This window comes from Eurytemora carolleeae, unplaced genomic scaffold (genome assembly GCF_000591075.1).
Source record: "Eurytemora carolleeae unplaced genomic scaffold, Eaff_2.0 scaffold115, whole genome shotgun sequence".
NCBI classification, from domain to species: domain Eukaryota; kingdom Metazoa; phylum Arthropoda; class Copepoda; order Calanoida; family Temoridae; genus Eurytemora; species Eurytemora carolleeae.
The window spans coordinates 223,054-249,863 of record NW_019396189.1 but is presented as its reverse complement, the minus strand read 5'-3'; the positions used below and the strand labels follow the sequence as shown (position 1 = coordinate 249,863).

General features: G+C 33.9%; 1 protein-coding gene across 1 annotated transcript; it reads right to left on the bottom strand.

Moving 5' to 3' along the window:
• On the bottom strand, window positions 1-26,355 carry LOC111697655 (von Willebrand factor D and EGF domain-containing protein). The gene is made up of 29 exons (XM_023467730.1): window positions 25,891-26,355; window positions 25,429-25,560; window positions 24,488-24,588; window positions 23,722-23,884; window positions 18,322-18,616; window positions 17,767-17,884; window positions 17,399-17,582; window positions 16,577-16,680; window positions 16,170-16,283; window positions 15,031-15,197; window positions 14,244-14,427; window positions 14,041-14,138; window positions 13,804-13,920; window positions 13,411-13,517; window positions 13,160-13,250; window positions 12,835-12,953; window positions 12,265-12,375; window positions 11,931-12,025; window positions 11,791-11,872; window positions 10,406-11,485; window positions 9,518-9,627; window positions 6,743-6,797; window positions 5,748-6,430; window positions 5,048-5,691; window positions 4,207-4,682; window positions 3,648-4,122; window positions 3,453-3,526; window positions 3,003-3,098; window positions 1-2,025 (listed from the first exon to the last, which is right to left on the bottom strand). Exons 1-29 carry the CDS (start codon window positions 25,976-25,978, stop codon window positions 1,820-1,822), a joined length of 6,369 nt encoding a protein of 2,122 aa, XP_023323498.1. The 5' UTR covers window positions 25,979-26,355; the 3' UTR covers window positions 1-1,819.
• Window positions 26,356-26,810: the final 455 nt, after the last annotated feature.

The following is a 26,810-nucleotide window of genomic DNA, read 5'->3' as shown; positions in this document are numbered from 1 at the left end:
TTCTAATACATCATATATTATACAATCATAATTAATCAATAAATAAATATTTGAGAGTAATTTTGAAAACTAAAAGAGAGAGTTTTAGAAGAGGTTTTTTGTTTGTTTCAAAGTTTAGGTTTTCCTGTCGGAAGTTATAGCGTTATTTTGATTTGCTAGAATTGCTAATTCAATTATTTAAAAGTTATTTTTATTATAAATAATGTTATTTAAGTAATCCTTTTCTGCCAGTGACTTTCAACCCAAATTATGATTTTTGTCTGAAGAAAATTATTAAAAAACGGTGGCTGAAATCAGATCACATAATTAGCAACATAAATTCAACACAATGTTTATTATAAACCACTACAGAGAAACATATGGCATATTTGCATACTAAAATGAAAAAAATATTGATGTAATACAATTCTAAAATAAAACCTTGCTTTCAGTTTTTAAAAGCAAAATTGTTCTTCCAACTTATTGCTGACATTCAACAGAGTATTTTTCACAATTTATTTTCGCACAATATGATACAGTGGTCAGCGTTTATGTCAATATAATGAAGACGACTTTTTGACGTTTTGAATTCTAACAAGCTATTTTCTAATTACAAGTTTACAAGTGAACAAAAAGAAGCTGTTAACTTATAGCTTCTCTTTTTTCATGTTTATGTGATATTATGCTCTTTAAAAGCTTGGTAGGGATACAAATTGAAATCGAAAGTCGTCTTCATTGTATTGATATATAGGACGAAGACTGTATAACAATGTTCACCAAAATAAAGTGGAATTGAGAGAAGACCTACCATAAATAATAGTACAGTGACAAAAAGCAGAATTTTATAATTATAATGTCGTTAACGTTCTTTCTATATATGGATAATGTGATTATATAATATAGGTCATATCGCTGAATTTTCTATTATTCCCAAATATGTATAAAAAATGAGTTATATGGGATTCCAATTTTAAAATTAATGAAAAGCAAGAGTAAAGACGACTGTCATTCCGCCATCATGGCTTAACAGTGCCTAATTATGATACTGTTAAAATAAAATAATTTAAGAAATTAATTTTAAGCAAACTGCCAATGTTCCCCTTTGAAATATAACCAAAAAGATATATGTGGTTTTAATATTTTAGAATATTACGGGGATCACTTTGGTGTTTTGTAGCTATGAATTGTAAATTAAGCAAAAATATGCTTTACAGAATTTGATATTGTCTTAATCCGTGATAACTTGTTTTACAGTTTATACATCAATATTGTTCCTCCGGGGGAAACCAGATAACTCTTAAATGGGAAAACGACTTTTAGACTATGAATAGTTTAATGATAATGAGACACAGCATGTGTGCAGTGTATCACTGTATAAATACCCATTTTACTAAATAAGTCAGAAGTAACACATAAAACACACTCCATTATTGATTTTATGTCATCTTCCTATTCCACAGTTTTCTAGTTTACACTGTATGGGAAAATAAGTTCAATAAAAACATTACCATTTGTACAGGGTTACCCACCTATATACGAGACACCTATATACGAAATTTGTACAGGGTTACCCACAAAAGGATGAGACTTTAGAGACGCTATATACGAAATTTATAGTGTCTATTCTTATACTGATTATTCCCAGCAACTTTAAACTTCTTTCTTTAGTTGCCAAATCAATAAAAAAAAAAAAATTTTATTCAGTACATTTAATTTTAACTTGTGATAGTCATATTTGAAGATTTTCAAGTCGTCTCATCCTTTTTGGGTGGATTGGGTGACCCTTTAACAGGATATTACGAAGACGAGTCAGTTAAAAGACGACATTTATTATTTACCTTTACTTCTGTGCTGACGATAAATATTGTTGAATTAATTTCACTTTGTTTATTTTGCTTGCCCTGGTCGCGGGATTATTGATTTCACTGTTTATGTCCGGTGTATTGTTTACATGTTTAGAACAAGTTTTACCGAAATATCCCGGCTGACACCGACATTTTCCGTTCTTTCGACAAGATCCACCGTTTTCACAAAGCAGTGCGCATTCTAGTTAAAAATAAAAATAATTTTTATCTCATGTTGTTAGAGAAGAGGAATGTATTGTGATGTCTGAGAGCTGGCTAATAACTTAAATACAAACTACAGGGTGTCCCGGAATAAACATGGGAATTAAGAGAAGACTTGAAAATCGTGTTCGATTTCACATAGTTGATAATTGGTAAAGTATAGTGGTAGGTGAGCTTTTTCGAATTACAAGTTTACAAGAAATTAAAGAGAAGTTTTTTTAATTGACAGCTTCTATTTGTTTCCTTTTGTGTGAATTTATGCTGTTTGAAAGATTGATATATATCAAAATTTAAATCGAAAGTCGTCTACATTGTATTGATATAATCGCCTAACACTGTATGTATCTTAATAAAGATTGTACGTCTCAAGACAAACAAAGACGATATAGAAGTCGTCACTTAACCTTATGTTTATTCGGACACCCTGTATAGGTGTGTAAATTGTGTCTCCGACTTTAATCAATTAAATATCTGCAAATTGTCCGATTCATCATATTCATATGTGGTTTTTTGGTATAGAATATATAACTTTGTTATAAATGTTAAAAGTCTATAAAGATTTTCTTTAAAAAACAAAACCCTTTTGCTTTATTCTCAATTATTTGTCTAAGTTAAAAATTGTCTTGGAAATGTCTGTGAATTGTATTTCCATGTAGAATCCTTGCTTGTCTGATATTGTCTTGTCTAATATTGTCTATACTAATATTGTTTAGTCTGATATTGTCTTATATGATATTGTTTAGTCTGATATTTTCTATACTGATATTGTTTAGTCTGATATTGTCTTGTCTGATATTGTCTTATATGATATTGTTTAGTCTGATGTTGTCTTTTCTGATATTGTCTATACTAATATTGTTTAGTCTTATATTGTCTTGTCTGATATTGTCTATACTAATATTGTTTAGTCTGATATTGTTAAGTCTGATATTGTCTTGTCTGTTCTGTCTCTCATACCTCTATTACAATTTGATCCTGAGAATCCTGGTTTGCAAGAACACTGATTGGGAGCAACACATTTTCCATTGTTTTTGCAACCTCCCGCACATCGAGCTAAACACAACATTATTGATGCAACCTACCACCAACACAACAAGATAAACATCTTTCATTGTTTTGCAACCTTTCGCACAATGTGGTAAACACATAATTATTGATGCAACCTTTTCAACAACAAGGTCATCATCATTTTTGCAGAGGTAGGAATAGTTGTGATATGTACATTGTACAAGAAGTTAAAATACTTTACTATTGTAGAATTGTGGTGTTCAACTAATTTTTATATTTTAAAAAAATCCTTTCAAAATGTAAATCTTTCACTCCGAAACCAGCTTTGTAACTAGCCCTCCTTGTTGTAAAAAAAAAACATTTTTCTCGGAGTTTTGTTTGAAAACAATTGTAGCTTACGTTTATTACACCATCTGCCCCTCCAACCAGGTGGACATAAACATCGGTTTCTTCCTCCGCATGTTCCTCCGTTCCTGTATCATTATCATCATCATCATCATCATCATCATCATCATCATCATCATCATCATCATCATCATCATCATCATCATAATCATCATCATCATCAATTACCATATTATGCAAATATTTCACCTGCATTTCTTTTTACATTTAGGAGTTTTAAAAGCAAGAAAAGAATGGGATGAAGGTTGGGTAGATTGTGATGCTTCTCCGGTAACAACCAGAGCCTGGTCAGAGCTACCTGCTGGAGGTGAGAGGGTTAAATTTGAAATATCTTCTGATGGTGGATCTGGACAGGTTTGCTCAGAGCATCTCTGATGCGCATTACAGGTTGGGAAACATTTTCTCCGACATAGGGTTCCATCTCCTTCCATACCTTTAGGACAGGATCCGCAGGATATATCTCCACCTACTCCTTGGAGACAGGAGACACCAGGGTAGCATCTCACAGTATCCGGGCAGGAGATGGAACGAGGAATGACACAAAGTGTCCCGTCTCCTTTAGAGGGGGGAGGACAGGATCCACAGGAGTATCCACGTTTAGGTGCAGGAATATCAGTACAGGATACTCCAGTATAACAAGGGTTCGGAGAACAATCATCAATATCTAAATAAAGAAAGTCAAAAAAACCGAACGGGTTTTTAGTCAAGTGGATCAAAAACACTTTATTAAACATCAAAAATATTGTACCTTGACATTGTTCGCCATTACCCTCCATACCCTGAGGACATACTCCACATTCGAAACCGTCCTGGGTGGATTTACAAGCTACTCCAGGATAGCAAGGATTGCTCAGACAATTATCTATCTCATCTTCAGCTCCGAAACAAAAAATACCGTCTCCGAGCATACCGTTGGGACAACCTCCGCACTTGTACTCTCCGGTATCTAGCGGAGAACAAGCTACTCCGGGATAACAGGGATTCGGAGAACATGAATCCGTTCTCCGACAATGAATCCCGTCTCCGATATGAGAATCTGGACAGGATCCGCACACAAACCCTGCACTCCGTCCCATCCAGAGATTAACACAGCTAACCCCATGGTAGCAGGGGTTGGTAGAGCAGGGATCATCTGATGGTGTACACTTTATACCATTCCCAACATAACCAGGAGGACAGTTCCCACACTTAGCTTTTCCAGGCATATTGTAGCAGCTCACTCCACTGAAAACAAATCAGAAGAAGTTAATATCCTCATCACTTCATTTAGTTTCCTTTTACTATGAACAAAAGGAAAATCAAAAATGATTTCTCATTGTCATATGTTGAGTATTTAAGAGATATTGAAATACTGTGTTTCCCACAAAACGGGATAGTTAGAAGACGAATTTAAGTCTTTGATCTTGGACTTTCTGACAAAATATGCAGGAAAAGTGATGTAAATTCGTCATATCTTAAAATATTTGGTTCAAAAATCAATTCAATTCTTCGATATCTCAAGAAGACGATATGTCAGTTATCACGACTTTATCATGTTTTCACATTTAGTATTTTTCAAAGTTTGGGATTTGTGTAAAACAAATTTCTACCTGAAACAAGGATTTTCTTTGGCACAATAATCCGGAGTACATTCTTTTCCGTCTCCGACCAGGTTCTCCGGGCACTCTCCACATCTATACTCTCCATCCTTCTCATCTATACATTCTACACCTGGATAACAGGGTCGGGAGAGACAGGCAGGAAGAGAGCAAACCTTACCGTCTCCAACCAAACCCTGAGGACAGGGACCGCAAGAGAATTCTCCGCTCTTCTGAACTCTACATTCTACTCCTCTATGGCAAGGTTTGGATAAACAAGGGTTTCGGAAACATGACTCTCCATCTCCAAGATAACCACGGGGACATGGACCACATTCATAGGTTCCATTCCTGTGTATACAATCCACACTATGATAGCAAGGATTGGATTTACATGCATCCGTCTCACAGGATGATCCGTCTCCAATCATATCCTCCGGACACTTTCCACATACTGGAGATCCGTCAAGAATCAAACAACTTACTCCGGGATGGCAGGAGATATCGGAGCATAAGTTTCGACAGTTGATTCCGTTTCCTATAAATCCGGCGGGGCAAGGATCACAGAGAAACCCAGTAGTTCGACTGTGACAGGTAACGTTATCAAAGCAAGGGTTGGGATGGCAAAAATCTCTGGTACACTGGAACCCGTCACCCTAAAAATAGAAATGTTTAGATACTTCACGACTATCTGAGCAGTGAGAATACAGACCTTGTATCCGGATGGACAGTTTCCACAGATCACATATCCAGAATCAACATTGCAGGATACATTTGTGAAGCATGGATTAGGTTTACATGGATCCGGAGATTTCGCCGTAAATCCTGAAGTTTGATCTAGTAATGAATGTCCAGAGACGACCTCCGATATCCCAACATGTTCTTGAGGTTTCTCTAATACCCCGGAGAGTTTCAACGTTTCTTCTTGTATCTCAGCAAGTCTTGAAGTTTTCTCTGATAAACCATTACGATTTGTAGTTTTCACCATTGTCTTATCACGTCCTGGAGCTCTCTCTGCTATCTCAACACGTCCCAGAGGTTTCTCCGGCTCATTAGGACGTTTTGGAGTAAACGTCGAATCTGTTGGTAAAGAATTATCATTCAAGCATAAATCTGGGTTTGAACTGTTACACAGAGAAGGTTTGCAGTTATCATTCAACCCTGAGCAGATTTTGTCCTGATAATTATTCTTGAAACAATTGACTCCGTTTCCCCACATACCAGGAGGACACGGAGCACAGGAGAAATGCCAGTTAGAGGGAGTACAGATTACTCCGGGATAACAAGGGTTAGGATTACATAAACCAGGAGGTTCACAGCTCATCCCGTCTCCGACTAGAGGTTCAGGACATAGTCCACATTCATATCCATCTCCTAGCTCAAGACAATCCACACCTATTGAGCAATAAATAAATAAATGTTATTGATAGATTTAAAGAAGTTTAAAAAAAGAGGTCTCAGAAAAATGTAATCTTGTACAGGGTGTCCCAATCAACATGGGATTTAAGTAAAACGTTGAGAGAGTCTTTGATAAAAACTATCATTGTGTAATACTTAATTTTAAAAGACATGAATGACATACTTAAGCACTCATTTAAAAGACGACATCTTAGTTGTCACTAAGTTTCCAAGCTTATTGGAAAAGCCTGTTTCTTACTCAGAACTACTGTCATAAGATAATACATACAAAGTGATTAAAATACATACCTGGATAACAAGGACTTGGCTGACAGGGACTTATCTCATCCTCACAGAGCTCTCCCTGTAATGAAAGTTGTTAAATTTTAAGTTCATAGGTCTTCCAAAATATTATAAATGTGAAGTTTTTTTGCTTAATATTAAGCAAATGGTGAGTTTAAGTTCTACATAGATCTTTCTTTGACAAAAAAAAGTGACAATGATAAGATAAGATAAGATATAGTTTATTGCTAAAAATACACATGTACAAGTTATAATGTTACAGGCAAAAAATTGGCAACTATTTCTATGTTGTTTACTGTAATGTATGTGGTATAGCAATTAGGTGGAGATTAGCTATTTGCTGTTTTGGGTATTATTCCCAAATAATTAATATTAAAACGTTTACAATATGATGAATTATACTAAGTTTTGATTACTAGTTAAATTCAGAGAGACCGAGGTGCAGCATAACAAAATAATTGATTTTTCAGTTTTAAAGTTTAGTATGTATAACAGAATATTCATATTTTTAGCAAGAATAACAAAAGGGTTTATTGCATTTTGAGATGTAGGCGTCAGATAACATTTCTAATAAACTTTTTGTTAAATATGCCTATCGAGGCACTTCTTCTTAAATCAAGTGGCAGGTTATTCCATATCTTAAGAAGTGCATATGAGGGAAGATATTCTAATGAGCCTGTATTCAGAATGTCAAATTCCTTTCCGAGTTTTTTAAAAGTGTCGTTAAATGATGAGGGTAGAAGATTTTTCGTGTATTTATACATTAAATGTTGCTGGATTGAAATCAGTCAAATCATTTAAATTAAGGATTTTATACTTAAAAAATGAGGATCGGTATGTGAAGCTGTTTTTGCATTATCAATAATTCTAACTGCACGATTTTGGAGCAAGCTAATATTTTCCATTTGACTTTTTTTCTCCCCCCAGGGTGCAATTCCATATTCTACAAAGGGGCGAAATAAGGAGTTATAAATAGTATATATGCTAAGTGTTACTTGGAACATGGGCGTATACAGGGGGGGCAAGGGGGCAGTGCCTCCCCCCCCCCTTAGAACGCATAGCTTTCACACTTTTCAAATCTTAAACTATAGAGTGAACATAAAAAAATTAGTTTGCTGTTTATTCAGTGCACTAAGAAGTATACGTGAACCAGAGCCACCATGACAGAAGTCCGAATGAAAAATCTATCTAGAATGCACATTCATCCTGATCGGATGGGTGCTATCAGGGATAGCGAAGTAAAACAATTATATTTATTATTTTATTATTTGCAGAAATTGTTTTCTTTTTTAGGAAATGAAGACTTAAAACAGTTTCCTATAGTTTTAAAAAAGACGTTAAAGGAAGTTTCTTGATCAGTGTTTAGAAGAATGTCCCAGTTTTCATTTTCTAGCATTGTTTTAAACCTTGAAATGGATGGAGCATCTAATTTTCGAAATGTTTTTACAGGATTAACTTTCGCAGATTTGTCTTTAAAATGACGAATATATAAAACTGGAAAATGATCAGAAGTGTCTGAAAGGATAATTCCTGAATCATAAGCAACATCAGCAGTGTTTCTGTGTTTGTAACAATATGATCTAGCAACGTAGCTGAGGATCCAGGTATCCTTGTTGGAAGAGGTAAAAGTGGTAAAAAACTATTTTCAAGAAGATCTGGGTAAAGTCCTGTATCAATATGATTTGTGTGTCTTAATTTTATGTTTATATATCCCCTACTAAGATGACTTCATTTACATTCTTAGAATTTGGATCAGACTTAATCATAGAGAATATATGACTTAATTGTTTGATTAAAGTATTAAATGTTTGCATATGGAGCACTATTTGGACGATATATATTTCCCACAAGGATATATTTGTTCTTGCCAATTTTAATCTTAATAAATTGAGATTCAAAAACCCGAGGAATAAAGATAAAAATACACTCTACTGGTTCAAAATAGAAATAATTTTCCACCCAAAGTCCCACACCTCCCCTTGAATTATTATTTAATCCCTGTTTATCTCTAATTTTAAAGTGTAAAGGATGGATATTTACTAAAATAAATTCTAAGTTCTGAGGTTTATTCCATATTTCTTGTAGGGCTATAGCTGATGGCTTAAATTTATTAAAGGTTGTGGCTAAAAAAGTTATAAATTCTTCAAATTTCTCTGGAAGACTTTGAATGTTTAAGGATAAAATACTGAGTTGATTTGTTTCCAAACTTTTAAGTTTATTTTTTAACTCAAGCTCTTCAAAGTATTAAAAATTATGAATATTGTTTAGATAAATAGAATCTTGAAATGTAGATTTAAGGTCGAAAATACGATTTTTTTGTACATGCATAATAGACACATTATCCTGGATCATGATCTATTTTTGTTTACTGTATGTTAGACATGGCGGGACCTTAGCTTTCCCCCCTCCCATATCTGACCCCTCCCAGGAGTAAACCTAGAATCCCTGAAAAATTAAAGTCTCGAATATAAACCAAGAATCCCTAAAATTAACCTAGAATCCCTAATATTAACCTTGAATCCTGAATATAAACCTTAAATCCCGAATATAAACCTAGAGTTTCTAATATGAAACTAGAATCCCTGATGTAAACCTAGAACCCTAACATAAACCTGGAATCCCTAAAATAGACCTAGAATCTCTAATAAAAACCTAGAATCCGTAATAAAACCTAGACTCCCTAATATAAACCTAGAATCCTTAATATCCCCTTATACCCACCTTGGATCCCTAATACCCACCTTGTATGCCTGATGTAAACCTATAATCCCTGATACCCACCTTGAATCCTTGATCGCAGACACATTGGATTCTATTTTCTCTAATCTCACAAGTGCCGTAGAAGCAAGGATTGGGAGTACAGGATGTATCTGGTTCAGAGCAATCCTCTCCTGGAGAAATAAATATATATTAAAAAACTGACAAAATTGTAAAAGTAAAAGTTAACTATTGATAACTATAAGTATAGATGAGTATAGATAACTATAGATAACTATATATAACTATAGATAACTATAGAGAATTATAGAGAATTATATAGAATTATAGATAACTTTAGATAACTTTAAAGAATTATAGAGAATTATAGATAACTATAGTTAACTATAGAGAATTATAGAAATTTATAGGTAACTATGGAGAACTCTAGAAAACTATATATAGCCATAGAAAGCAATAGAAACTATCGATACCTATAGATAACTAGAGATAACTAAAGATGACTATAGGTAACTATAGATAACTATAAATAACTATAATTATAACTATAGATAACTTTAGATAACAGTAGATAACTATAGATAACTAAAGATAACAATTAAATAACTATTGATAACTATTGATAACTAAAGATAACTATAAATAACCATAGATAACTATAGATAACTATGGATAAGTATAGATAACTATAGATAACTGTAAATAACTATAAATAACTATAGATAGCTATAGATAACTTAAGATAACTATATAGGTATATAACTATAGATAAGTATATACAACTAAAGATAACTATAGAGAACTATAGATAACAAAAAGTATGAATATAGACACTCATATAATTAACAACTATTGTGCACACTTCAGATATCTTATTTATTTCATGTTACTGAAAACCTGTAATTTTAAATTCTCTCTGAGCTGTTTAATAGCCAGCATTATAATTAATACCTTTGAATCCTTTCTCACATTCACAAACTGTTCCATTCCTGGACCTCAGACACATTCTTCCGTTCTTACAAGGACAGGGTTCAACTTGGACCCGGAGCAACAATATTTCCTGAACCTCACACTCCGTTTCTCCAACTATCTGAATCAGTTCAGCAACTTCTCCAGTAGATTCCTCGGACGAGCTCCAATGTATTACTCCGTCTTTAATCTTTAATCCAGTTGGACCATTGAGAACCTTGAATTGAGCTACGGAGTCCAAAATATCCATTTTGTAAGTTAAAATTTCCCCAGCAAGTATTTTCAGGGAAATATTCTTTTCGCCAAAAATTCTAGTTTCCAATGTTTTCCATTCTCCATTCGTACACAACAGACAGGGTTTTTGAGGATGAACGGAGTCAGATTCATAACATCCATCCTTTCCTTGACATACAGACGATTTTCTCTTGCAGACGGTTGGATGCTGGGGCATTCGTCCCTCAGGACATTCTTCACATGTGGAGTCAAAGACGGAGATAAATATCTCATTACTCATCTCTCTTCCATCGTTTGTAACCCGGATCTCGAAGATTTTCCCCTCCTCGCCTTTGTAAACTTTTCCATCGAGATTGCAATTGATAGATTTGTCGGAGATAAACTCAGCTTTGCTCTTCTTCTTTACACTCTCCGACTCTGGAACTCCAAGCTCCCGGAGACTACAGGCCAATCCAGGCCCCTGAAGAAAATCCTGTCCCAGAACCCGGATCCTTGAGCAATCATCCCGTTGTAGATCACAGATAGAATAGTTACCAGCCATGTATAGGTATGGAGGTAGAACTGTTTCTGTATGGAAGTCTGAGAAGTGAGAACAGTCGAAGGACGTGTATCCAGGATCACAAACACACTCTTTCCCGTTGCAATACCCTTTACCGGAGCAGAAGTTTGGACAGTTAATTCCGTCCTTGATTCTCCGGGGTGGGATAAGGTTTCCCATGAGATCCATGTCCCATGTAAGCTGTTGGTTTAGGGTCTCCTCCTCGCATATATTCTCCAGGAGGGGTAGAGTATAGGAGGCCCACATTGTATCATCCATCAAGAATACATCTATATAAAATACAATTTGGATAAAATATGAGAGAAGCAAAGAAATTGAGTCTTTGCCACAAATAAAAATTTTATATTGACTAGATATTTGCACCCTGATAGTTTAAATATTTCATATTTTAAACTTAGATTATTTGATCTTATAGAAAATATTTGAAATATTTAAGGTTTGCGACATTGGGCTGCAAAGATATAGAGTAGAAAAAATCAAATTTTGTGACAAAGACGCAATATTTTTTTATAAAACCCGCTTCAATTACTGTTTCAGTTTTACAAGAAAGAATTTAAAAAATATTAATTGTTACCTAAAACACACATATCCAGAACATCAATAATATTCTTGATATATTTCCCGCATTCTTTGGACATTGTAGAATTAATGATGACCTGAAGAAAATGTATTTTTAAGTTTATAAATTGGAAAATTTAATTGTTTAAACTATACCTGGTTGCACAGCTTATAAACGTTCTCCTCTGTGAGTCCTGATCTTGTAGGATAGGTTGGAATCACAGGTTCTCCAGCATCTCCATTGTAATCTCCTGGAGTATAATTAAACGTTAGAGACTACAGTGGTAACCAGAACACTCTGGAAAGATTGTCGTCTCTGTTTTTTCTTTTATTTAATAAATGTTGGATCTTTAGCTGTTATATCAGTTTATAATTCAAAAGAAAGATTGTAAAGATTGAAATTTGTTGATTTCAAAAAGAAAACAAAACAAGAAATTATTTAATTTTTTTGGTAGAATATTTTACTTTGATAAACCTTGTTTTACCAAACCTGGAAAAATATATGAAGACTCTGGTAGTGCATTGTAAAGATGGTTTGAGGACGATCTCCGAGTTCTCCGAGTAGGGATAGAGTAGTACAGATCGAAACCTTCTCCAAAGACTATCATCAGTAGGTTCAGAAAATGTGAATGAAGAAACTTACGTTATCAATTAATAGACTTTAGTTAGGCCAAACTCAGGATTATTTCATGTCGGAAAATGTCCCAAAAGTATTGATTTTACTTTTTCTCAATTGAACTTTTGACTTTTTCAAATTGGCATGAATTTTCTTATGACTTTTTGAGAGATTTATTTTTTTTACTTGAAAGTTTCCAAAAGAAATTCATTTATTAATCGATTTTTTCCCCACATTAATTTGTGATTGTTAAAAGAATAAATCTAATAATGTAAAGTTGCACTTTTGTTGTGAAGTATTTTTGCTTCCTCCACTTTGATGCTTCCGCGTCGGTGTTTTTTTAACAAACAATCAATAATACCAGTTTTATCTCCGCCTTTTCTAAACTATCTCAACGAACTCTCTTTGGATATTTAATCTTATTTCTTGTTTCCAAAACTGTTCCTTGTTTTGTTCTGTGATTTAAGTTAGGGTAGGAAGGCTGATCATTCATGTAATCGAACCATTGATTAGTTTTAATAAATCCATCAACACCTTGAAGTGGATCTCCACTTACACTCGGACTACAGATCAACAATAGATATACTCAAGGAATGATTCAGTGGAAAATTTTACGTTATATGTTTTCGTTAAAATAAAGACATTTAATAGATGGAAAAAAGTTGTGAAGAGACCCCTCCGATCTCAAAAAGGACAGAGAATGTGAATTCTTATTGAGAAATAACTTTTTTATTAAAAGTTTTAATTCAAAGAGTATCTATTTAGATTCCTAATATCGATAAACTGCAAGAGTTGGTTTACTCCAGGTGGTTTGCTAGATGAGCAAGAACTTTCTAGTTCTCCTTTAGACCCAGATACATCTATAAAAAAGATAGTTAATACTCCAGGTAGTGTTCCTAATAAGCTTTTCTAGGTGTTAGATCTCCAACATGGTTGATTCTAGGCAATAACATAAAAGAGTTTCTAATCTAAAATTGTGACAGTTTTCTCTCCAATGTTTAGTATTAAGTATTTGCCCACCTTGAGTAACAATCCTCATCTGCTCCGAGCATCCACACAGCCTGGGTTTCTCCTTCAAGTCTCCAACAACTGGAGTTTTATCAAACATGCTGGATCCAGGTTCCAACCTACAGATTCATTTTAATGGTTTAGTAAGAGAAAGAAAACTATTTGGCGTCTAATTTGTTCACACTTAAGCAAGATTTCGTTGAGCACTGTCGTGGGACTTTGTGAAGATTGTGTTTTACCTTGAAACTAGGATAGAACAGAAAGAAAAACGAGATGGATTAAGGAAGAGAGAGAAATGAGAGTTAGAAAAGAAATAAGTGGACAAAAAAATTTGAGAAAAAAAAGTTGCAATAGATAAAAATGAGAACAGGTCAAAGAAGATGCCAAGAAGATATTTGAAGATACCTCCACTCCTCTGCAAACTTGTTAACTTGACCATAGTTCATTCTCACGTCCAGGATTCGCCCTTCTTTGTCATGGAAATCATTTGTTTTATCACCGTCAAATATACCACAGAGTCCTCTAGACACAAAACAAATAATTGATCACGTTCTTCTTTTTTATGTTTGAACATCATGGAGGGGGGGGGGGGCGACAACGAAAATGAGGTTTTTTAAAAGTTTCCTCTTTTCTTCCTGATACCTTGAGTAACCATGATCTGCTCCATGTACCCGGAGAGATAGGGAGAGACCCCAGTACTCCAGGTGTATTCTCAACCTTCGACCGCTCTCGAACTCAAACTGAATCAGTTAAAATAAAATCAGGAAATCGTGTCTCTCCAATAAAGTTTGATTGTAAAATATGGAAATCTATTTAAAAGTTTAAATTGGTTTTTAATCCCTTACCGTGAGTACTTTTCCTTTCCTGGATTCTAGGACCCTGGTTCTAATCCTAGCTCCGGGTATACTATGCATACTGAGGCGGGGGAGGGAGTCTCTACCCTCATCCCCGCACATATCGAGGGTTAACATATCTCCTCCCTCCCTTACTACCATCCCACATACACAGGATACCATGCTCATCCCAGTCCTAGACAAATAAAAACAATCAAACCAGATGGTAAAACTAAATCTGAGGCCGAAGTTAAAGAATTTGAGCCGCGGCTTAAATTTAATCCGTTCTCAAATATGGTTGGTACCAATTAAATTATATTCAATTTTTCAAGATTTAAGCCGATGCTCAATTGAAACCGGTTTTGGGCAGATTTGAGCCGCGGCTCAAATTCAATAAATTCGGACACAGATGTTTTAATTCTGTAAAATCTGGAATAAAATGTTCTCCAGATAAGAACTAAAACTGATAAACCGGAACAAAGGAATTGAGTTTTTGTCACAAACTCTGATTTTCTTATCCCTATATCTTTGCATTTGAATGTCGGTGACCTTAGATATTTCAAACTATGAATCATTTTAGATCAAATAATGATAGTTTGAAATATCAAAGGTTTGCACCATCAGGTTGAAAAGATATGGCGATTGTAAAATCATAATTTGTGGCAAAAACTCAGTTCCTTTAATGCAAAAATTTATTTATAGCTAGTAACAAATGCGCCTTCTGGTTTTAAGAAAAAATAAGAAAACTTTAGCGGTAATTTAATTACAATACAGATTTTCTTGTCAATAAGTCTTGTACCTGGAGCACTCCCAAAGTCTTATATGAACCTCGAAGTTTTCGTCCAAACTCTTGTAGAGCAGGAAGGTTCCGGTTGTATAGAGATCGAACCTAGCTCCGTCAAGACTGATCATATGAGGATCCGTGAACACGTGACACATTGAGGTTGGGATATCATTTACCTTTACCTAGAACCAGAATAATATATAATCTCTCCCTTTGCTCTTGCAAACTTTATAAATTTTATAAATGGGGTTTTACCGGGAAAAAACTGGATGGAAATTCTTAAAATCACAGAATCCACAAAATACATAATTCTGTCGATGTATTGTTCTTCAATTTACTATATTTATATTTTCACAAAAAAATCTCCTTTCCTCCACCTAGTCCGTATATACCAAGGTTGTATAACAAGGGTGGTTACTCTCCAATGAAAGGAAAATGTCGTCTCCTAAGATAGATAGATAAAAACCTCATATGACGTCACTGATTATAGGGGCGAGAGCGGCGTCATATGAGATTTTTATCTATTCATCTTAGAAGACGACATTTTCCGTACATTGAATTGCGCATCAAGAATTTGTGTATACAAAATACTCCTCTGGATATTCTATATTTAACCAGTGATCACTCCTTGAAGTAAGCGTCAAACGAAGGCTTATATAAAATAAATAAAATAAAATAAAATCTTTGCCACAAATTCAATATGTTCTAATCTCTATGTCTGTGCTACCTGATGGTTTAAACCTTTTTTTTTAACAAACCTATATTATTTGTTCGAACAAAAGGGTTGAAATATCAAAGGTCTACGATATCATATAACAAAGTACTCGGGATTAGAAAATTAGGCTATGTGCCAAAGACTCAAGTCCTTTTACATGTTCACATAAAATTTACAAAAAAAAATTTATCATCCTAGAAATATGTTATTTTTTTAATCTTATTTAAGTTGTCTAAAGTCAGAACTTTTGTGTTTAAAATCTCGGGATCAAGCATTGATCTCCATCCTATGCAGACCTACGAATTAATTTAAGCTATCCTTAATAGTGCCCACATTGAATATCGAGATCAAGCGTTCAAGATTACAACGATACCTCACACAAATATTCCGACCTCTGGAAGTCAATATTTGGATCATCTTTTTAAATCATGAAGTTTACCTGAACAGACGGAAAGAAGTAATTATCCCAATTGGTTAAAGACCCGGACACAACAGCAAAGTCTAGAAAACTAGTTGTATCTCCGTCAGTGATCAGATCCAGGGCAGCTGATACCTTAATAAGTGGAACTTATTCCATTAAAGAATTGCAGATTGAATTTCAACATGCTCCAGAATGAACTAGTTAGTTTTGCTGTTTGTTTGTATGTCCGGTCATTACTCATGAACCCCTTAACCGATTTGCCTCAAATTTTGATTCGGGAACTCGGTAGAACCACAGGAGTGTTCTTAGTTTGGTTTAAAAATTCAGACATGAGTAAGTTGACGTTTCTAGATAAAGTTAAGTTTCCCGGCAAAGTTGGGTTTCCAAGCGAGTAAAATAACAAATAAAGCTCATAAAATTTCAACCTGAAGAGAATGGTTCCCACAACCCTGCACATCGCACTCCGATATTTCTCTCAGTGGTATAGAGCACCTGGAGACAAGGATATCAGAAGGACGAACTCCAACAACTAGAAATATATTCAGATATTGAAAAGCAATGTAAGAAAATTAATTAAACCCGACCGAGGAATACGACATTATATTTAAGACAGTTTAACCCAGTACTTCGGAGACATCGAACGAATTAATAAAATGTCGTTTTCTAAACCTACTGATAATGGAATGCTGCAGATATTCAGTTTTTTAATTAGATAACTATATAAAACTCTTCAAAACTGTTGCCGCATATTTCATGATTATTTATTTTACAAATACTGAGATTTAGGTATTATAGTATAAAAACCCCTTAAAATTTTTTTCAAAATGACATTGCTTAAATTCTTATGATGTCTCCGATGTTCCGGGTTAAAGTGTAGAATATATGAGAGTCAAAAGAATAGTTAATATTTCAGGAAACCAACAAATCATAAGAATATAGTCAATAATTTAGGTTAAAGTATTAACGGAAAATCTACATGAACATATTTATAATGAACACGTGCATTGTACATTTACATAATCTGCACAATACATTGTAAAGGAAATGAGTCTTTGTCACATACTCTGAGATTCCGTTAGATCAAATAATCTTCAGTTAGACATATTTAAGGTTTACACAATCGGGTTGCAAAGATATAGGGATTAGAACATTTGAGTTTCTGGCAAAGATTCAATTCTTTAACAAGTTTCATACATGTTCAATGTTCATAAAAGCATGATAATGAACAAAATAAACAAATGACCTACATGAGTTTCTTGTTTGAATGATAAGCTGCGCTGAGCAGGGTTTAGAAGCGCAGATTATCGGAGTATGCTGAACAATATCTAGGTTCACCACTCCTCCGTCCTCTCTCAGGTTCAAGTTCTGCTCCTGTATACTCAACCCTGTAGGATACGGTTCACTTCGGATACCATCAACTTCACAAACCAACTAGGAGTAAAATAAGATTATTGAAAGACGACATTATGGAAAAATGACGCGAAAAGATCTGGTATTGTAGTTATTTTTCAATACATTTATAGATTACTCTTAAACTTGAAAAGAAGAATCAAGTATAACAATGAGTTTTTATAACAAAGATTTAAACCACAGAGAATTTTGAATAGTTATTCACCTTATCTCCAGGTTGTATGAGGATACCAGGAGAGAAGATACTAATACCGTTTTCTAGCTCCTCCACAGAGAGATCCAGGAGCTCAACTCCACTATTCTCAATTCGAGACCAGATAGCACTTTTATAATTTATATATTAATGGTATTTAATTAATTTACAACTTTATTCTAATCTATGTTTTTTAAATAAAACAATTTTTTCTTGTTAAAGGGACTGTAGAGTGTAATGTTTTCTTGTTAAAGGGACTGTAGAGTGTAGACGAAATTTCAGGTGTTATAGAGTGTAAAGTCTGGGTCACAACGGTATCTTAAAACCTTTGTCTGATCTAGAATTTATGAGTTATAAATTTCTACTTTCATATGTAGGTTCTCTTCAGGAATATAGCTGCCGAAACAATGAAAAAATCGTCAGGATCCAACATTTTTCAAGCTAGACAAACGATATTTTCCACATCATTTCCTCATCATGATCATTTTGAACCCGGCCTCCTGCCCCTTTTTTTAATAAAAGGTCTGTTAAAATAACGTCTACAGCCCCTTTAATAGATTTTCTTACATTTGTTCCTTTGGTTTGAAGTTTAGTGAACATTCGAATCGAACTTGTTGATTCTCCAGGTTTAATTGTATTCTTGGTTTTCCTTCCTGTCTTCTTTTCTTCTCATCTTTCTCTCTTCTTCTTTCCTTCTTAGACTTCTTATGCTTTTTTCCTCCTTTTAGTTCAATATTCTTCTCTTTACTTTGCTTTATGGGTATATCGTCATTTTGTTCGTTGGATTTCCTTTCTTCAACCATTTTAAATCCGATTGATTTCCAATCTTGTCTTACCCCGTTTTGAGACGTCTCAGTGGGGCCTAAAAAATAAAATTATTAATATTTGATGCGGCTATATGTTATATCTCTATAATATTAAGTTTGCCTCCAGTTAAAGTTTGTACCCTGAGCTAAATGCAAATCTAAAGTTCTAAGCTAACAATGCGTTCTCTGATTATACAACTTCTCCGTCCTGCATCAAGTTGCACAGATGACATTAATATCAAAACATGTTAATAATCTCTATCTTGAGTCTTGACATCATTTAAACAAAAGAATTTTAATCTTAAACTCTTTCCTAAATGCTAAATGTTACAGCAAACTATTTAAAAGCTGAAAAATTATAATTTAGAAAAATCTTTATATATTTATGATCTTTATAGAAAATAATATTATTGAATCATTTATTTTCCTTTTCATCCTTTAAAAACTATTAAACTATTTGCTCTTGGAGGACTTGGAGGGCAGTTGGTTGAAAACAGAAGAAGAAAAGGATAAAGAAGGGAGGAGGAAAATAATAGAGAAGAAAAGGATGAAGAAGGGAGAAGGAAAATAGTAGAGAAGAAAAGTATGGAGAAGGAAAATAATAGAGAAGAAAAGTATGGGGAAGGGAGAAGGAATATAATAGAGAAGAAAAGTATGGAGAAGGGAGAAGGGAAATAATAGAGAAGAAAAGTATGGGGAAGGGAGAAGGAATATAAGAGAGAAGAAAAGGATGAAGAAGGGAGAAGGGATATAATAGAGAAGAAAAGGATGAAGAAGGGTTAAGGAATATAATAGAGAAGAAAAGGATGAAGAAGGAAGAAGGGAAATAATAGAGAAGAAAAGGATGAAGAAGGAAGAAGGGAAATAATAGAGAAGAAAAGGATGAAGAAGGGAGAAGGAAAATAATAGAGAAGAAAAGGATGGAGAAGGGAGAAGGAGAATAATAGAGAAGAAAAGGATGGAGAAGGGAGAAGGAATATAATAGAGAAGAAAAGAAAATGAATGAGAGCAATGGTGAAGGAAGGAATAGGAAAGAAGAAGAAAAAGAAATAGAAATTACTGAAGTGGGAAAGGAGAAAAAAGATAGCAAGGAATCCCCCAAAACATATATTTTCGGGTTAAACTAAAGCAATTTCAAATATTTAAAACTGTTCTAAAGCAAAAATAACGATGTGTAGTATGATATAAGTTGTAAACTATTTTGTTTTGGTTATCAAAGATAAACTCCATATCCGGAATTTTTTATTATCCCGGGAAACAGTTTTACCGGGAAATAATGTCAAGAATGAGATTATTGTATCTTTACATTTTATGCAAACCTTTTTAATCAAGTGTAAACTTTATACTCGCCTTTTAAATCAATCTTTACAGCTCTTCTAACTTATTCAATTAATAGATTATTTTTGCATAATATATACTTTCTTTAACCCTGTTCAACACTTTTTAACAAGAACAAAAAAGTCATAAAAATATTTTAAACACAAAATATAGGATTTTTGTTTATACTAATAATGTTTCAATTTTATGAAGATATTCACAAAAACTTAAATGTTGAATAGAATTAAGAAAAAGATATCAGCCAATCTTAAATTCGAGGATACTCAATACACCTTGCCCGATAAACTTTATTTTAATTCCTCCAAATCCACTGAAAATAAGAATGGTAACAAACCTTTTAAACTACTTAAAGGAATTGAATTACTGCCCCAAACTCAAATTTATAAATCCCTATATATGCTGGCAACATGATGGCAACAGGACAAAATAAACGTAGAACAAGACAAAAGAATAGGACAGGACAAAATAAACGTAGAACAAGACAAAAGTATAGGACAGGACAAAATAAACGTAGAACAAGACAAAAGTATAGGACAGGACAAAAAAGACAAAAGTATAGAACAGGACAAAATAAACGTAGAACAAGACAAAAGAATAGGACAGGACAAAATAAACGTAGAACAAGACAAAAGTATAGGACAGGACAAAATAAACGTAGAACAAGACAAAAGTATAGGACAGGACAAAACAAACGTAGAAAAGACAAAAGTATAGGACAGGACAAAATTAACGTAGAACAAGACAAAAGTATAGAACAGGACAAAATAAACGTAGAACAAGACAAAAGAATAGGACAGGACAAAATAAACGTAGTACAAGACAAAAGTATAGGACAGGACAAACGTACGTAGAACAAGACAAAAGTATAGGACAGGACAAAACAAACGTAGAACAAGCCAAAAGCAGGACAAGACAAAAGTAGGACATAAAAAAGTAGGGCAGACGTTTGTGTCGTCTCGTCTTGTTAATTCTACGTTTGTCTCGCAACATGTATAATATATACGTTTTGCCTGTCTCACGTTTGTCCTAGTACTACCATAGGAAGTACTAAGTACCCTTGTATCTGCTAGTAAATATATATTGCCTGAAGTTAAAACTGGTTTCAAAAATAAAATTTTAAATCCTTTTAAAGTAAATATGTGAACAGTTGTATTACAAAAGATCATGTTGTAATTATTTGTAAGTACTCCGTAGAATAATCTTCATAAATGGTTAATTGAATGTTTTCGAGGAAATACTGCCCAATTTTTTGCTGAAAAAGTATTTTTCTACTTTTCTGACATTTTGTTTTGTTTTGTTTGTTTTTTATAATTTGATTGACTAATCTATATATATATACTATGCTTGTTTGTTTCTCTTTTAGTTTGTATCCAATAAACTTTAAAACGGCTGAACCGATCGGGCCCAAATTTGTTGTGGGTCCTCGCGTGACCCCAGGGAAGATTTATGGATTTTTTTAAAACTTGCCTCTAAAAAATTCAGATTTTGAAAATTTTGAAAATCCACGAAATTTTATTTGTTTTTCTTTTACAATTTGAACAAAGAGAACATTTTCACAATTGAAATAGAAGATGTGCGCGAAGCGCCCTAAAAGCCTAGTTTATATATAAAATGATATATTTCTTTCATTATTATAATAAATTTTATGCTTTTAGTTTTAACTTAATTTGGTTTAATGCCAGGAAGTTGCAACGGGACTGTTTGCGTATTATAAAAAGAGGTTTAAAAGGACTGTTTGCGAAGAAGGCAAAGTATGATCTATATCGGTAGCCTTTAAAGCTATGTCTGATCAAGTATGAATTAGATATCAATGTTTATAATTTTAAAAACTGATCATTTTCAATTGTGGTTTCTCTACAGAAGTGTTTGGCGCATTTCTACTGCAGGAAAACATAAAGGAATTAAACACTTTTCTCTTTAGAAAAACTACAATATCTTCCACATTATTGATCGGATAACGGTTTTAAGGGTATCGTTGTGAATCAAGATTTGCTATCTTTGCATGGAGGGTCACTTGAAATTACGCTTACAGTACCTTTAAGACGATTATTAAATGAGTTGCTTTAATTTTTAGTGGACATTTCCTTTATTTCTATAGACGTTGGGGTACGTTGTGAAAGATACTAAGCCCCCTCTAAAGTAGTTTTAGCTTTAACTTTAACTTTAACGTCTCTGAAGTCGCATCCTTTGTGGGTAGCCCTGTATCTTAGATAGTTTGAGGGGAGGGGGGCAAATTTATAATTTTTATTTATACCCAACAAGTTTTAATCCACTTTTGTAACACCCAGTTGATATATCTGTATCCAAGTATCCTGCTCATTTTCATGAAAATTCTTTTGTTTTGTAACTTAATCGAATTCAAGAAGAATGCTTGAACTCGTGCAAAATCATAAATTGCCGGGTTTGGCCTCAATGCAGTCTAGTTAAGCCTTTTCCCTGCTAAAAAGCTTAATAGTAAACCCACTCATACGATTTATATTTACAATGTCTTCACTTGTGATATTTCGAATAAGTTAGGATCTCGAAAAAATCGTTGATACCGGAAAATGTTCAAAATGTCATTCCTAAAGTCTTTAAAGGGACTGTCCTTGTTATTTTAAGGGTGTGTGTCTGATTCCCAATGATACCATTGAAACCCTAATCTGATCGGTAAACTTGGTTTTAATTCTTTAACAGTGTTTAATTCTTGTAATTTCTTCATTTTTTTAATTAGTTAGTGGTAGTTGAGATGAGAATGCAGTTTTGTAGAGAAATTTTTTAGAATTTATTTGATACCTGTAAAACGTTGTTCAGCAAGAGAGTATTTATTCAATCAATAAAATCTTCATAGATTGTTGATTAATCATTTTGGATTGATGATTTTGAGAATTGTTTTTTAATTATTCAGTAACAACAGCTAAAAATGTAACACAAATTCGACAGTAAACTAATTAGATGTATAGAAACATATTTCTTAATCAAAATTTCTTATTAAATCATTGTTAGAATGAGTTATTACTTTTTCATCATCATATTGAATTTCTTATTCTATGTTAATTTGTGCGCAGATTTCTTCAAATTGTTCAAATGTCGTCTGTTCAATAAAAATTCCAGGAAATCTACGAATAGCGATGGGCAATAGCCTGCTATTAGTTTTACAAAGTTTTTTTTTAAAATTTTTTAGACCTTTAATAGGTTTAATAACATTTGAATCAAACAAAATTCCGATTTTTTATCTTAATCCTATTTTTGCTTGTGGCATGTGCTTAGCATCTTTATAGTACACTACTGAGCAGGACTATAGTCTTGTTTACCTTTATCTGTATCTATGCAGTACACTACTGAGCAGGACTATAGTCTTGTTTACCTTTATCTATATCTATGCAGTACACTACTGAGCAGGTCTATAGTCTTGTTTACCTTTATCTGTATCTATGCAGTACACTACTGAGCAGGACTATAGTCTTGTTTACCTTTATCTGTATTTATGCAGTACACTATTGAGCAGGACTATAGTCTTTTTTACCTTTATCTGTATCTATGCAGTACACTACTGAGCAGAACTATAGTCTTGTTTACCTTTATCTGTATCTATGCAATACACTACTGAGCAGGACTATAGTCTTGTTTACCTTTATCTGTATCTATGCAGTACACTACTGAGCAGGGCTATAGTCTTGTTTACTTTTATCTGTATCTATGCAGTACACTACTGAGCAGGGCTATAGTCTTGTTTACCTTTATCTGTATCTATGCAGTACACTACTGAGCAGGCCTATAGTCTTGTTTACCTTTATCTGTATTTATGGAGTACGCTACTGAGCAGGACTATAGTCGTGTTTACCTTTATCTGTATCTATGCAGTACGCTACTGAGCAGGCCTGAGTTGGTTGAAGATAGTATGAGAGGAAGCTCCCACAGTTCCTTACAATAACAGGTATTGTAAACAAACAACAGTCAGGAGATGACCCATGGAAGGGCCAGCTAACACAGGCTGAGGACTCAATCTAAAATTAGCAAAAAATATATAAGATATTATATTCACTGTTCTTCTACAAAACGTGTTCAGTTGGCAGTAGGTATACGGTATACCCAACGTTGGTTTCCAGGGTTATGGTGTCCACCTATTCTGGAGGTGACCATGGTATCCTGGTATCCATCTATACTAGAATTTACCAGGGTGTCCTGGTCTCCATCTAAACTGGAGGTTATTAGGGCATCATGGTATCCATCTATTCTGGAGGCTACCAGGATATCCTGGTCTCCATCTATACTGGAGGTGACCAGGGTATCCTGATCTCCATCTATACTGGAGGTTGCCAGGATATCCTGGTCTCCATCTATACTAGAGGTTACCAGGGTACCCTGGTCTCTATCTATACTGGAGGTTACCGCGGTATCCTGGTCTCCATCTCTACTGCAGGTTAACAGAGTATCCTGGTCTCCATCTATACTAGAGGTTACCAGGGTATCCTGGTCTCCATCTGTACTGGAGGTTAACAGGGTATTCAGGTCTCCATCTATACTGGAGTTTACCAGAGTATCCAAGTCTCCGTTCATTTACTTGAGGTTACCAGGGTATCATGGTCTCAAGCTAGACTGGAGGTTACCTGTGTTAGATTGTCTGGTATCTTGGTCTCCATCCAGACTGGAGCTGAGGTTCCACAAACTCCTGCTCCGGGACAGCGTGAAGGTAGAAACCCGGATTTTCCTGAAATATGAGTTATAAATCGTTACTTTTCGCGAAAAATGAAAGAGGGTATAGGCTTAATGCAATAAAAAAAGCGCTTTTGATCGCTACTAATCTTACTTCTATCTGTTGCGTCTATAAGGAGAAAATTGTTAAAAACGACTCACACCGAAGAACGCAGCGTCCATACAAATTCGGAAAGATGCAACATTCAACTCGGATCGTAAACAAATCAATTTAATTCAAAACAAATCATTCATATATTACAAACAGTAGTCATCGATTATTTTTCGACACATTCGTATATAGTTAATATTTCATAATATTTAAAAAAAAATTTTTTTTAATAATTTTCGCTGGCACTGGATTTTCGAACATTCCTGGAAAATATGATGCCGTCTTCATTATCAAAAATCCTCGTAACAGCCAACAGGAATAAATATTTTCAAAAGTAACTCTTAGATCATGAAAAATACATAATATTATGAAATATCAACTATTTACGAATGCGTCGAAAAATAATCGATGACTATTGTTTATAATAGCTGAAGGATTTGTTTGGAATTAAATTGATTTGTTTACGATCCGAGTTGAATGTTGCATCTTTCTGAATTTGTATGGACATTATGTTCTTCGGTATTAGTCGTTTTTAACAATTTTCTCCTCATAGACGCAACAGATAGAAGTGAGATTAGTAGCGATCAAAAGCGCTTTTTTATCGCATAAAGCCTATACCCCCTTTCATCCCTTTATAATCGAAACACATTTATTTCTATTTTAAGCCACTTAGAAATCACTGCATGAATGGCATTCATTCCAACCTTAATAAGTGTGTCCGGACTCTTCTGTTTTAATTCCTACCTTGAGCCATGAGTCTATACCATCCTGGAGGAAGGAGATCATCACAGAGAAGATCGTCCTGATCTTGAGGATGAAAGGACGGGGATCTCCGGGTATCATCAAGTACACGGTACACTGTAGGGTTACATCCATCTAATAAATAAAACTGGTTTTGTAAACACAGCTTTTAAACTAAATGTAAAGCTTATTGTACCCGATTTTAGCCAAGCATAATAATTTAATCATATAAAGTATGTGTGTCTGTCTATTTGTTTTACATATGCCTGATCATAACTCGTGAACCCTTTGCCCAATTAGCCTTAAAATTTGATTGGGTAACTGGTTTCCACGACAGAAATGGTCTTGTTTAAATGATTGTTAAAATCTCCAGGCAAAGCTAAGTTCCCAAGCTAGTTTACTAATAAAAGTTGAAAATAGTTAGGTGTATATGATTAAGCCAGTGTCGAGTGGGTCAACCTTTACCTGATTGAAGACCTGAGCTGAGATATATAGATGATGAACCAGGAATACTCCAAACTATCTCCAGGATAAGAATACTTTTAACAAACATTTTTACATTTTAATCCTTCTCCGTCTTGTCTTACATTTTTTTCCTTTTTTCTTTCGATCTTTATTCTTCTTGCATTATTTTTAATTAGTCTCCTTCTTATTTAATTCCTTTCCTTTTCTGACGCCATATTGGATTCTCTAAGTCAAAGCATTTTTAGATTTTAACTTTCACTTTTCTATCTTATACTTTCACACTTCTGGTTTTATACACAAGAGTTATATTAAGTATTCATTGTTGAATATCTTGCTTACCACTCTCCAACATAGTAATATTTTTTGGTAAAATCACGGAAAGTTTTTGTATTCAAGAACTGTGTTTAGGTTTAATAATGGATACCGTAGACCAATGATTGTCCTCCTCTAAAGTTCATTATGTATTGTTCTGAAAATAATGCATTTTTTAAATTTAAAGCAGAAATCAGAAGAACTCCTTCAATAGTTTGCAAAGTATAATTATTCTAAATTAACTGTACATCAAATGCTCAAAGAAAATAATAGTTGTTAATCAAAACTGGGACCAAATAAACAGATAACAGAACTATGAGTGGATATTGTTAATCTTCAACGCTTGATCTCGATATCCAATGCGGGCAATTTTAAATCTAAGGATCAATGCTTGATCCCTAGATTGACAATACAAAAGTTCTGAATTCAGATCAGTTCTCTCAAACTCCAATTCAATAGTCCTGATATCTTAGCAACTTGACAATTGTTAAAATTTTAAATAACAAAAGTTAAAACCATCAGGTTTTACCGATATGGGAATAAGAAAATTGAAGTATAAGGCAAATGGTTTTTCTTTTGATTAAAAATAGCAATTTCAAAATGTTTCT

Coding starts and splice junctions, on each gene's coding strand:
- LOC111697655 (XM_023467730.1), bottom strand. CDS start 25,978: ATGTTTGTTAAAAGTATTCTTATCCTGGAGATAGTTTGGAGTATTCCT. Junction 14,428..15,030: donor AGACTTTGGGAGTGCTCCAG/GTACAAGACTTA, acceptor TTATTTGTCTAG/GACTGGGATGAGCATGGTAT. Junction 4,123..4,206: donor TAATGGCGAACAATGTCAAG/GTACAATATTTT, acceptor TTCTTTATTTAG/ATATTGATGATTGTTCTCCG.